A 12,722-nucleotide genomic window follows, 5' to 3' on the forward strand; every position below is an offset into this window, starting at 1 on the left:
CTTCCATTTCCAATTTTTCTAATAGCTGTGAGATTTCTAGTTAAGCGTGGTGTGTTGTTACAAGGTAAGAAGGCACTCACCTCTGTATGGCAACTCTGACAAAGCTGGAAGACTTTACAAAGACAAAAAACAAATCACCTTGTGCTACCAGTTGACATTTTCAGTCCTGGCCCTAAATGTATATGGTAATTTAAGTAGCATAAAGAAACCATTCTGGAGCCTTATCTTCCCACAAAATGTTTAGAATCAGAGAACTAGGCATGTGGATCCTGGAGACATAAGGAAATTTATTCCAGAATCATGTGACTTCTTATAATACCCTTCCTCAGCAGAAACATGATGTTTCCTTAGGGAAAAGGCAACTTTCCATCTTTTCCCAAAGTTAGGTTGGACAAATCAGGAACCACCCATCCTTGGCCATTCTTCAAAGTCTGAGGTCCTTGTTACTTCAGTCTCTCTTCTCCCTCTCAGGGTAAGCCAGATCTCTTTTTTTAAAGTTTCATGAACATGCTTCACAGAGTGAATTATCATCATATGTCCCCCAGGTCTTAGGGAAAACTTATGAAGCAAGAGTGCATTTAGGACATGCCTTTCTGGTTAGTCCTGAGCCTGCTGTGAGTAAATGAGGCACATGTGAAACCCATGACAGTTTTGGGTCATCCTCATCAACTTCTCTTGAGGCAGCCAACTCCTTTTGAGATTGCCTCAGCTTGGCCTTTCATATCCGGTTTCAAGAAGAGGTGGGGCTTAGCCAATAATGGAAGGCCTCACGAAATTTCTACTTTGTTTTTTATGGTGCAAAGGAATCACAAACACTGAGATATCATCATAGGACACCAGCACATTCTCTGCTGAGCTGTGTTCCCAGGTGTCATCCTCTCTGCCCTGTGTTCTGTGGATCAACAATTTGGCCAACTCTGAGAACCTGAGGAAGAGAGTGAATCAGTCAGGGGCCTGGGATGAAACACTGTCCCTTTATCCTAAGGGAATAATTCCAGTTTCTATGGTGCTTTCCTCAAGACAATCCTAAATGCAACATTCTGCCGTAATTCCTCATCCTCTGAAGCCTTGAGTTGGAGTTAATATTGAAATGTTGGTCATGTGTGTTCCTACAAAAAATTTCATTTCTCACACATGCTTAAAAGATTATGGGATCCTCATTACGGCTGTGAGGACACAGTATTCAGTCCATACGGCTAGTGTCAGTACTAGAGTTCGGACTTACATCTTCAGATCCCAAGTGCTACCCTATCTTGAGGTACAGGCAATCAGGCAACCTGGTTTCAGGCCCCAAGCCCCCCACCCCCAGTATTCTCTCTGCTGTATTCTGCTACCTGTCTCACATTAGAATTACCTAGTAGGGTCATGTCTGTTGTCCTGGAGAAAGTTGCGTGTTAGCTGGGCAACTTGTTCATTAGATAGGACATCCCAGAGCCCATCAGTGGCCATGATGATCACGTCATCCTCCTGCGTCTCCTGCTGTTCTAAATCTATTACAGTGACCTGTGGTCAGAACCAAGAGCTTCAGTGTCCTCTTCCCAAACCACCAGGGTTGCACTGGCAGCTGGGCCCAGCTACCTGGTTCTCCAGGGTAAGAAGATGAGTTAGAATCAGAAAAAGCTTCAGAATGCTAAAGGACAAGCCAGACCATGGAATCCAACATTCTGCTTTTAAAGAGGAAGAAATGAATGCTCAAGGATGGGGGAAAGAAGCGTCTCCTGTCTCCATGCCCAGTGTTCTTTCACCTAGGGAGATGGCGTATGGGATGGAAAGTAACCTAGCTCTAAAGTCAAAGGACTTCAAAGCTTACCTCTAACATATACCAGCTGTGTGAACTTAGGCAAACTGTGCCTCAGTTTCTTCAACTGTAAAATGAAGGGGTTTGAATTGTGAATTGGAGGACCTCTGAATCCCCTTTCAACCCAAGATCTATGAGCATATGGCACACTGTGGTCACTAGGAAAGGAAGGGGTTAGAGAGCAGAGTAGGTGGGTAGTGTCCAGTGAGACTAATCAATTATTTCACTAATTCAAGGATCCCCTGTGGCTGAAAAAATTCATCACTGCCACCAACCAGGTGATAAAAGCTCTCAAACTATGAGTCTTGGACACTTGAAACACGTGGATCCTGGAAAAGTTGTGTCAGAGCTTGGGGTCCCCAAACCAGGCCATGAGAACCCAAGGTCACCCCCACCATTCAGAACAGGGAAGGCTTTAGTTGAGACGTGCAGCTTAAGTTGTAAGTAATGCAGGTGCCTCAAATCTCAGGCATGGCTTGGGCATCAGGCAGTGGTCAGGCCCTTGCTCACCTCGGGGATGGAGAGAAGAAAGGGTTTGATGTCAATATTGGTGTCCAGGACCTTCAGCTGATGATCTCCCATCCCTCTGGACACAGCCAGAGTACCCAGCAAACGAGCCTGGTGGGGGGACACATCAGATGCTTAGGCATCTAGTGACCATCCAGTGTCTTGGTCACTGGTAACCCTCCCCCGTAGGAGGGGAAATTAGGCAGCTAGAGAGACAGAAGCAGCAGGTTCATCCTATAAGATTACTAAGATTACTGTATTAGGTTCCTTGGGGGAGGGAGGCTGGCCCTAGTCTAGTGAAGACATGGTCCCTGCCCTCACAAATCCCCATTCTAAGAGAAGTGTGTGTCTACACAGTAGGCCCCTTTTCCTGACCCACCCCACCATTCAACCAAGGTTCATGAATGCCTATTAGAAATAGAATAGAGATGTCAAACACTGGAGTTGAACCAGAAAAAACTCAGAAAGGAATGGGAGAATCACTGACCTGCTTGCCCTGTCCATGAACTAATGGGTATTTGAGGTCTAATTTTTCCACTTGTTTGTAGCCCCTGAAAGAAAGACAGACAGGGTCATAGCCTTTCCAAGAACCCTCGTGGTTAGGGTCCTGAGCAGGGTCTTTGTTGGAGTGAGAACAGGAAAACACAGCTTCCCTCATGAACCCACTCACCAGCCATTCATGTCATAGTCTCGGAAGAGAACCTTCTGCCCCAAGTCTTCACTTTTCAGGCGCCTGGGAAACTCCAGCCGGGTAAACTCATTGGCCAGAAGCCTGGGATGAATGAAGGCCTAAAAGGACAGAGCAGGCTCATGGTATAGAACCTCTGCTTCCTAGGTTCTCGGGTCTCCCCAAAATGCCCAAGCCTTCTGCTCAGAAGCCTTCTGGCTTGTGCGATCTCCCTGACCACCTCCCAGGGGCTTACCAAGTGCTGAATTCGCTGTCTCTCTGTTTCAGGGGTAAACTCGGAGCTCAGAGCTCTCATGTCCTCTCTCTGCACAAGTATGGCTCTGGGAAAGAGATTCAGAGGGTGTCGCAGGCATGGTGGAGATTGTGGGGTCTGAGCCTTAACCCTTCAGCTGGCTTTTTTTGCACAGCTTCCTAATGGATCGCCAGTCTGCAGTGATCCATCTATGTGGATGTGTCTGCCTAGATCTACCACTCTTGCCTGTGTGACCTCGGTCTCAGTTTCCTCATCTGTAAAACTGATGTCCTTTCCAATTCTAAAGCTAGAATCCCTGTAATCATAACTGCAGCCCACCTCTGCAGCCTAATCTTTCACTACTCTCCTACTCAAACCTTCTGTCTGCTCTCAACTCCTCCTCTTCTTATCCATTGGTTCCTATTGCCCTTCATGCCTCACTGGCTAACCTGAGCCATCCTTGGGAATTTTAGGAAGCGACAGCTGGAAGGAATCTCTGAGATCACCTAACTCAACGACCCTTTTTCCTAAGAAGAAGGCACAGAGAGGGCAAGGGATTTGCCTAATGTCACACAGCAAGTCATAAGCCAAAAGCCAGGACTAGAACCCAGATGTCCAGACTACCAGGCCCAGGGCTTTTTCACCTGTGCCTCAATACTTAAACCCACCCATAGGTGGTCTGAGAGTGAGACATAGAGGGAAGGCATAGTAGGTAAGTCCTTAAATCTGCCTTTGGGAGTTCAAAGAGTAGTCATTGCAGATAAGACGCAGGCATAGCCCTGGCACAAAAAGGAACATGGTAAGTGTGTAAACGTCAACAGGTGGGGGAGATCCCTACTTCATCTTGGGGGCAGGGAGGGGGGAGATTTCTATACTGGAATCCAGATCTGAATTAGGAATCCCTGGTTCTACCATGTTGCTGTTAACAGCATATTAAGTATTTAATACCATTAATATTAAAATCAGTATTAATATTTTCTAATAGGGTTATTATAATTATGATTTAACATTATATATGAAGTTATTTGTTAATAACACTTTACTGTAGTGCTGTCAGTTTTACAAAGAAAGCACTTTCCTCAGTAGGGAGTTAGGAGAATTATCTATCATTTTATAGAAGGAATTGAGGCTTAAAAGCCATTGTTACCTGTACAATATGTACAATATGTACATTGTACAATACAATACAACTAACATGTACAATAGTAATTGTTAGTACTAGGATTTGAACCAGGTCTTCTGGCACCAAGGGTTCTTTCTAATATTACATTGCTTTTCAAAGCCCAGCTCATATGCTCTCAGGCCACAGTGCTGGGCTCTTAAAAAAAAAAAAAATCCACATTCTGTGCACATCTCTTCCCCATATTTATCAGGTTCTCTTTTGAATTAGACCTTGTGTCCGTGACTTATTTGTCCTACCTAGATTGGGAATACCATGCTGTCTCCTTGATCAGTGAATCCCCAAGGTCATTTAGTCCAACCCTCTTGTTTTACAGAGAAGGGAACTGACAGGAAAGGAAGGGGTTGTAAGTTCACCCACCCCTCCTTGAGGCTCTTGTCCAGGGGCCCACATCTGAGACCCAGGCCAGGCCAGGACCCAGACGGTTCTTGGTGTTCACCTGCTATCCCCAGCATTGGCAACATAGAGCTTCCCCTTCAGGTAGAGGATGGCCAGAGCCGTGCAGCCCCCAGTCTGGCCAGTGGCTGTCATCTCCTGCCCAATGATTGTGTCCTGTTGACATAAACCCCAACCCCCACCCCCAGATTCCATCAGGCAACTGCCCTAGAAGAGGAGACCCAGGAGCCATGTGGAATCCACCTGTCCCCGTCCCTGTCCCTTGCCCCCAGTCTCATAGTCTCCTTCCCCAGTCTCCTAGTCAATTTTTCATTTTCCTCCTAAGCAGGGCTTCTTTGTGGATGATCCACTGTCCCTGAGAGCATGTAAAGATACCTCTCTAGCACTAGTGGGTATGCTCAGGAACAGGGATTCAGTCTCTCCCCTCCCACAGGTCTCCAAGTCCATGCCTGCCTTCTGCTGTGGATGCCCCAACCCAACCAAGCTGCATCCCAGACTCACACATTCTTGGAAAGCCGCTTCTATGGCTCCAATCACCAGATCTTGTGTCTGGATTCCTTTCTCCTCCACAAACATGGGATCGTTGGGGCAGATGCAGCAGCCACTGAGGTGCATAGGGGGCTGGGGGGCCAGGATGCCCCCAACTACTTCCTCCAGCTTTCCTCGCAAGCAGCTGTGCAAGATATTGGAGGCAAGGACTGCAGCAGCAGGACCTCCGTGACCATCAAACAGTGCCCAGTAACAGCCAGTGACATACTGTGCCAGGAAGGTAGATAAGTTATGGTAGTCATTTGCCTGAAGCCTTGGTCCTTCCCCAATTTCATACATGTGAGCAAGGACCTAGCCTTCCAGGAATAGGCCTGCCCAGTCCCAGACCCCAGTCTGGCCCCTCACCTCCTCCTGGCACAGGATCATCCACTCCTGGTCTTCATCATTCCCGAATTCCCTATGCTTGATGGACAGTTGACCGCATGCTGCCTGGTCTTCGTTGAACTCAGACTTCTCTGCATTAATAACCCTATAGCCACAGAATTGTGGTTCAGGCCTCACTCCAAAGAAATGTCCTGCAGAGAGGCTACAGGCCCAGATAAGGGCGGGGTAGCTGGAGTTGGCGTCCCCCTCCCCATCCTGAATACACAAGCTCTTCTCTGGACAAAGGGTCCATCGGCTGAACCAACCAATCCATTTTCTTACACAGCCAAAAAGAGGAAAATAGGCCACCAAGAATATAGTGGTATCATGAGCCAGTCATTATTAACCCCAACAGCTACAGCACTTTAACTCCTCACAATACCCTGTGAGGGAGGTAGTGGCAGTCTTGTTTATTCCCATTTTACAGATGAAGAAACAAGTTCAGAGGGGTGAATCCCCCCTTGATTATGCTTCCCTCTCCTTCACATGATGTATGGATGACAATACCTAAGTTACCAAGTCAAGTCAAACCCATCTCCTCAACATCCCTTCCCACTATTGAAGTCTCCTCAATAGTCTTACCATCCACTGCCCTAGTACAGGCCCTCATTACCCTCTCCCAAACCTGGATTATTGTAATTTACAGGTCTTCCTATCTACTCTTTCCCCCCTCCAGTTCATCTTTCATTCCCAATGCTAGAATAACTTTTCCCCCTGTAGACCTGGTTAGGTTACTCCTCTGCCCCGGAATCTTCAGGCCTTTACTCCACCAATCCCATTACTGGGCACATACCCCAAGATGTCAAAATCAGAAACAAAGGCCCAATATATTCCCAAATTTTTAGAGCGACACTCTTGGTGGGAGAAAAATCCAAACTAAAAACCTAGAAATGAAATGGGTACCATTGGTTAAAGTGACTGAAAAGGGTATGTGAAAAAGATTGTTCAATGGTATCCGACTCTTATTGACCCCATTTGGGTTTTTCTTAGCAAAGATACTGGGGTATACTGCCATTTCCTTCTCTAGCTCATTTTACAGATGAGGAAACTGAGGCAAACAGTTATTAAGTTTCTGAGGCCAGATTTGAACTCAGGTCTTCCTGACTCCAGGCCTGGTGCTCTATCCACTGTGCCAACTAGCTGGATAGCAAGAAATGACAAATATAAGGATTTCAGAAACTTGGGAAGATCTAGAAGAACAGATAAAGTGAAATCAGTAGAACCCAGAGAATGATACACAGGATAACTATAACAATGTAAGAAAAAAAAAAATCACTAAAAAAAGAGGCCAAGTTCTGAGTACAGGAAGGTCCCTGATGCCAGATAATAAAACATATTCCTTAACCTTCACCATAGCAGGGAGGCAACAGCCTCCTAAGACAGGTCAGGTTCACCAGATGGTTTTTGCTTAATTGATTTTTATCACAGGGAAGGTTCAATCAGTGGGGGAGTGGGAGTTGCAGGGTTAAAATATAAAGCAAATGCATCAATAAAATATGTTTTTAAAAACGTTTTCTGTGGCTCCCTGCTCCTCCATCTGGCATTCAAGGTCCTTGATGGATATTGTTTATCTCATAATAGCTGCCCCTATGTAATTTAGGCTCTCACCAAATTAGGAAAATCTCTGTTCCAAACATGCCCAGGGATTTCTTGCCTCCTTGCCTTAGTGGCTCATGCTGTTCAGGAATGCCTTTCTTCCAAATTTTACATTTCTACACTTTTTTTAAAACCCAACTCAAAGGCGGCGGCTTCCAAGAAGCCTTCTCAGATCCTCCTTTCTAGAAAAGACCTTTGTTTGTAATTCTCTGGTCTAATTTTGTTTTAGGATTACCTATGTTGACAACTTCTAAACTGTGAACCACACAAGAGCAAGGTCTTCTCTGTCTAAGCTCTGTATGCCAGGGTAGCCTTCAAGAAACGGGTGTTGATTTATTTTCTGCTTCCTAGCGGTGGGACCTCTGGCTCCCAGTGTCCTCATCTCCAGGGACTAGATTGTCCTTGAAATCTCTTCCAGCTCAAAATTCTTATTATCCTATGAAGTAAACTGCCCAAGGTCAGTCAGTTCTAAAGGTCCTCCTCCCCTGGTTTCAGGTAGAGGGCTTTCTCCCCAGTCAGCCACGCAGATTCAAAGACATTGTCCCAGTCTACCCACTCTGTGAACTCACTGAAAGAGGAACCGTTCCGCTGGGGAGAGCTCAGGCTCCCCCCACACCTTCCCCAGCACAATGCAGTCCGGCCCGACACCTGAGAGCTGAACCCTTCCCTTCCTCCACGAGGCAGGCTCCTTCCTCTGGGCTCGTCTTGTCCTCCTTCTCCTCTCCCCCTGTCCAGCCCCTGCCCCAGGTATCTGGGTAGCCCACCACAGGCTGCCAGAACAGCCCCGCGGATTCCCAACCCCAGCTTGCGGGGGTTAGTGGATCCCCCAAGGCGCAGGGTGGGAAAGGGGTCCCAGAGGGATGTTTCCCTCTGACTCCTTCCCAAGACCCGCTCCGCCCAGAAGCTTCGCCTCCCTGGCACTCCTCCCCAGACTTACACACCCCCGTCGGGGCGCCCCAAGTCAGCCCGCTTCCGCGCGCATCCTTCGGGCCGAGCTGCGGGAGATCCAGGAAAGGAGGTGGCGAGGAGGAAGGAGAGAGGAAGGGGCTCGGAGGCAGGGGCATTGGGGTTTGGAGGGAAGGGCGGTGAGGACGGGAGGGAGCCCGCAGGCTGCAGGGGCGCTCGCTCACTCACTCGGCGTAGCCCGCGTTCCAGGGCAGGGGCCGGTCCGGGGCCGGACAGTACACGGGCCTGGGCCGGACCGGAGGGTCTCGGTAAGGGTCGGGCCGGGGAGCCGCGCCGACGCCTCGCAGGAACTTGGGCCGCCGGTAGGGGAGCGGACTGGCGGGCTCGGCTCTGCCGCCGGCCTGGGGCCCCCGGCTCCCGCCAGGGTCCCCGAGGCCGGCTCCCCAGCCCCAGGAGGGCACCCGGTGCAGGAAGCGGCGTCGGAACCACTGCGTGGACATGGGCGCGGAGGCTCGGGGCAGCCCACGCGGGGCCCTCATCCACGGCCTCGTCGGGGCTCCCACGGACGGCCTCCCGCTGGCGGAGAAGCGACGGGGCAGACCAATCTCGGAGCCCCGAGCCTGGAGTTCGGGGCGCAGGAAAGGGCGGGGCGAGGCCGGGAGGAGGGACGAGAGTGGGGCCGGCCCGGCTGTGGAGCTCGGTCCCTTCCTGGAGGGCGGGTCTGGGCAGCGGCGAGCCCGAAAGAGCCCCCCGGGCACGGTGCCGCCCTGGGCTCCAGCCCCCCGGGCACGGTGCCGCCCTGGGCTCCAGCCCCCCGTGGGGGTCTCGGGTGAGCTCATCTCCAAACCAGGGGCACCCTCTGGGCGCGGGGTGGGGCTCCCTGTCCGCGTCACACCGGGACGGTGAAGGGGGCACAGAGAGGACCCACGGGCTGAGGCTCCTGGCTCGGTTCTAAGCGTCCAAGGGGTCTTGACTGGCACCCAGAAGCCTGAGATCCAGGGCCCAGAAAGGTTAACTCGGGGGATGCTGGACAGAGGCGCTGCCCGGCATTCGTCAGTTTCTCCTGTCATCCTTTAGGAAGAGAGCTGGGGGAGGGGAAGAGTTCTGGAGGGGGAGGGAGGCCAGTCCTGAGTTCAGATCCCGGCTCAGACACTTCAGGGCTGTGTGGGCCTCTATGACACAGGGGTGATGAGAGCGCCTGCCTTCTCCGAGTTTTGGGGGAGGATCTAAAGGATTGTCGTGATGGAAGTCACTCTGCCAGCCTTAAAGGCTGCTTATCACCACCACCACCACCACCATCTTCATCACCATCATCATTGCCACCATCATCACGTGAGCCATATTGGAAAGAACTGTCTGGTAGAGAAGGAATTAGGCTTGTTCTCTTCATTTTCCACTCATTTTGCACTTTCTTGGCTTCTCCACTATGCCTGACTGAGTACCTTCTCTTCTCATCCCCCTTTTCAGCTTTATTTTATGCATTGTCTTCCTCCAAAAGATAGCAAACTTCTTGAAGGCAAGGACCATTTTTTTGGCCTTTGTATCCCCAGCTCTTAGCACAGTACCTGGAATATAGTCAGTGCTTCATAAATGTTTACTAACTGTTGATTACTCACTCCAGAAGGCAGAATGAGGGACAAGACTTTAGGAAAAATACAGAGATGATTTTAGGCTTGATATTAGAGAAAACTTGTGACTATTAATGACCTAAAAATGAAACAGGATCTTCAGGAATGTTGTAGTTTTCTTTTTCTGAGTTCAATGAATAATAGTAAATAAGCATTTATTAAGCACCTACTATGTGCCAGATAGGTGGTGGCAGTGGATAGAACACTGGGCTTGGAATCAGGAAGACCTGAGTTCAAAATTGGCCTCAGACACTTACTAGCCGTGTTGTGTGACCCTGGGCAAGTCACTTAACCCCTATTTGCCTCCGTTTCTTCATCTGAAAATGAGCTGGAGAAGAAGATGGCAAACCCCTCCAGAAGCTTTGCCAAGAGTCAGTCACTACTGAACACAGTCTAGTGGGGGAAGACGGTACACAACAGAAAGCTGAAGTGGGGTAAAATGAAAGGGTGGAGAATGGTAAAGAAGTCAAAGAGTAAAATGAGAGCAGCTGGATGGGAAATGAGGAAATTTCTGTCCTGTGTACCCTCCTTAAATGGAGGTTGAGGAATTCATGACTGCACCCTCCACTCAGAGCTGGAAAGGGTTCTGATGATGAGTTAGTGTTAAGGCTGATCCTTTTAAGATTCTGCAAGATCTTGCAGGATGATGGGATTTCTCAGGGAAAAAGTATGGGGGAGAGGGGAGGAAGAAGGCACAGCATGGTGAAGAAATAAGAAGTCTAAAATGAGTGTAGCCAGATGAGAAATGAGGAAACTTCAATTAAATAAGGTCTTCCATTAAAGCCTATTCAATCTGTGGTACAACATAAATCGTAGGGGAGTTATTTGTTCAGTTATGAGTTGGACTAGTTCAGAGGCCTCCTGAGACTGAAATTCTGGGATTCTGGGGAGGCCTGGCTCCAAATTCTATGATCTGTGCATGCCTATGTGTGCATGCACGGGCATACATATGTGTATCTGTCTTTGTACTGGCCTCTGAGTTTGGGTGCCCTATGCCATTCATTCAGATTAGCGTGTGCATAGCATATGAGGGCACTGTGGGAAGAGGCAAGGCTAGACAGGATCCCTGCTTTCATGGAGTCTACAATGGGGCAGGAGAAGGTGAAACAATACAGATACCCTAAAGAAAGCATACTGGGGTGGTTCCATGGAGGAGCTGGCATTTGAGATGGAGCTGAAAAAGAACAGACTGGAATTCAATGGCTAGAGGTTGGGAAAGAGAAAATTCCAGGCATAGGAAACAATGCGCAAAGGGCACGGAGTGTGTGAGTGCCTACCTGAGTGTGTGAGGCATTCTCCTTTCTCTTCTCAGTAATTATACAATTTTCTTTTCAGTTTATAATCTCAAAGCACCTCTTATGAGAAGGAATCTTTGACCCTATGGGGGAATAAGTCCCAGGGAAGGAGGTGATCTGCATGGGTGGAGGGTAAGGAGTGGCTCAAAGGGCCACTTCTTTGGAATCATCTGGTTCTTCCAGCTGTGTGGGCAGTTACATCTTTGCCATCAGAAAGTCCTTCCTGTTGTCTCAACCAAGTCCTCCTACATCCATTTCCTTTCCTTTCGGCCTTTGTAGAGACCTAACTGCTCCCTTTCACTGCGGTGGCATTTGAGTGTCTTCTGCATTCTGGAGTAGAGGGGACAATGGTGAATCTGAAGTGGGCCTGGGACAATTTAGGGGAGTTAAGTGCTTGTCTAATCCTGCGTTTCATTCTCTCTGTACTTCAGAATGGGTGCTTACAGCCAAGATTAGTAACCTCTTAGAGTCCAAGGTTAGTGTGCTTCATAAAAAGGGGAAGATGTAGGGGAAACCTTCGGAAAGGGTGTCCTTCTTGACGCCCTTACGGTCCTTAAAGGTTGTGCAAGGGCCTCACAGAACAGAGAGTACTCTGAGATCATCACCTCTGCCTACCTACCTTCTTCTGACCAATGGCAAGGAAGTTCTACTTCCTCTCTCTGTTCTGCTTCCCCTAGTAGAAAGTAAGCCCTTGAGGTAGCGACTGAGGTTTTGTTTGGTCTTTGTTTCCCCCGTGCCTAGCACAGGTCCTCAATCAAGGTTTGCAGAACTTAGTGATCGTTTCTTTCCCCCCTTCTCACCCCTGACAATGCCATCTAAGAGAACAATCTGGTATTAATTAGTTTATAGTTTATTCTTATAGACTGGTTATGATATCCTTTCAGCATGGCAGAGCCTAGAGTCTGCAGTGTTTCTATATGTAGGGCAGCTCATCTGTAGCATCTCTCCAGCTTTCCTCCTTACTCTCATAGACTGGGGTGCAGCCAAGGTGAACGAGCCCATCAAGTCACACCTCAGGAATAGTTACTACTCGGAAGAGCTAGTCCTTAACCCACTAGACCTGCCAGTGACCTCCAAGCTTCAGAGTTCTTCCTGGGTGAGTTCAACTAGCTTTTCTCTAGTGACTCACTCTTGGCCCCTATACTTCCTAGGACCATTTACATTTTAAAGGAAGTTGTTCTTCGGTCATGTCCAACTCTTCATGCCCCTATCTGGTATTTTCTTGGCAAGGACATGAGTGGTTTGCCATTTCCTTCTCCAGCTCATTTTACAGATGAGGAAACTGAAGCAAACAGGGCTAAGTGACTTACCCAGGGTCACACAGCTAGGAAGTGTCTGAGGCTGGATTTGAGCAAAGTCCTCCTGACTCTAGGAACCATGCTCTATCCACTTTGCCACCTAGCTCCCCTTTAAAGGAAGAAGCAAATTAAAACCAAGGAGTATCTAATATTGGATTTTAGATAAGAGGGCTAGGGAGAGAGGAACAAGGGATTCAAGTGGAGTGGGTGACGGGAGTCCAAGAAATCATTAAACAATCCAGTTTCATTATACCCCAGAGTGGAGTCACTTGCAAACATAGTGACA

The 12,722-nt window shown here is 48.7% G+C and overlaps 1 protein-coding gene across 3 annotated transcripts; it reads right to left on the reverse strand.

Moving 5' to 3' along the window:
- Positions 1 to 267: 267 nt before the first annotated feature.
- PPM1M (protein phosphatase, Mg2+/Mn2+ dependent 1M) lies at positions 268 to 8,754 on the reverse strand. 3 transcript variants are annotated; one of them, XM_072650231.1, is made up of 11 exons: positions 7,879 to 7,962; positions 7,545 to 7,745; positions 5,696 to 5,819; positions 5,303 to 5,557; positions 4,845 to 4,957; positions 3,229 to 3,313; positions 2,976 to 3,094; positions 2,793 to 2,856; positions 2,309 to 2,416; positions 1,355 to 1,503; positions 268 to 925 (listed from the first exon to the last, which is right to left on the reverse strand). In XM_072650231.1, exons 3-11 carry the CDS (start codon positions 5,714 to 5,716, stop codon positions 748 to 750), a joined length of 1,092 nt encoding a protein of 363 aa, XP_072506332.1. In that variant the 5' UTR covers positions 5,717 to 5,819; positions 7,545 to 7,745; positions 7,879 to 7,962; the 3' UTR covers positions 268 to 747. The 3 variants fall into 3 exon arrangements, with proteins under 3 accessions (XP_072506332.1, XP_072506328.1, XP_072506329.1); XM_072650227.1 differs by lacking the exons at positions 7,545 to 7,745; positions 7,879 to 7,962 and adding an exon at positions 8,444 to 8,754; XM_072650228.1 differs by lacking the exon at positions 7,879 to 7,962 and having other exon boundaries at positions 7,545 to 7,859.
- Positions 8,755 to 12,722: the final 3,968 nt, after the last annotated feature.

The sequence above is a fragment of the Notamacropus eugenii genome, chromosome 1 (genome assembly GCF_028372415.1).
Source record: "Notamacropus eugenii isolate mMacEug1 chromosome 1, mMacEug1.pri_v2, whole genome shotgun sequence".
Classification (NCBI taxonomy): Eukaryota; Metazoa; Chordata; class Mammalia; order Diprotodontia; family Macropodidae; genus Notamacropus; species Notamacropus eugenii.

What these genes read in the sequence shown, in the direction of transcription:
- PPM1M (XM_072650227.1), bottom strand. Translation starts at nt 8,754, where the DNA reads ATGAGGGCCCCGCGTGGGCTGCCCCGAGCCTCCGCGCCCATGTCCACG. An exon ending in GACTATGACATGAATGGCTG is followed by an intron (nt 2,857 to 2,975) that starts GTGAGTGGGTTC and finishes TCTTTCTTTCAG; the next exon opens with GGGCTACAAACAAGTGGAAA. An exon ending in TTCATGGACAGGGCAAGCAG is followed by an intron (nt 2,417 to 2,792) that starts GTCAGTGATTCT and finishes TCCCCCCACCAG; the next exon opens with GCTCGTTTGCTGGGTACTCT.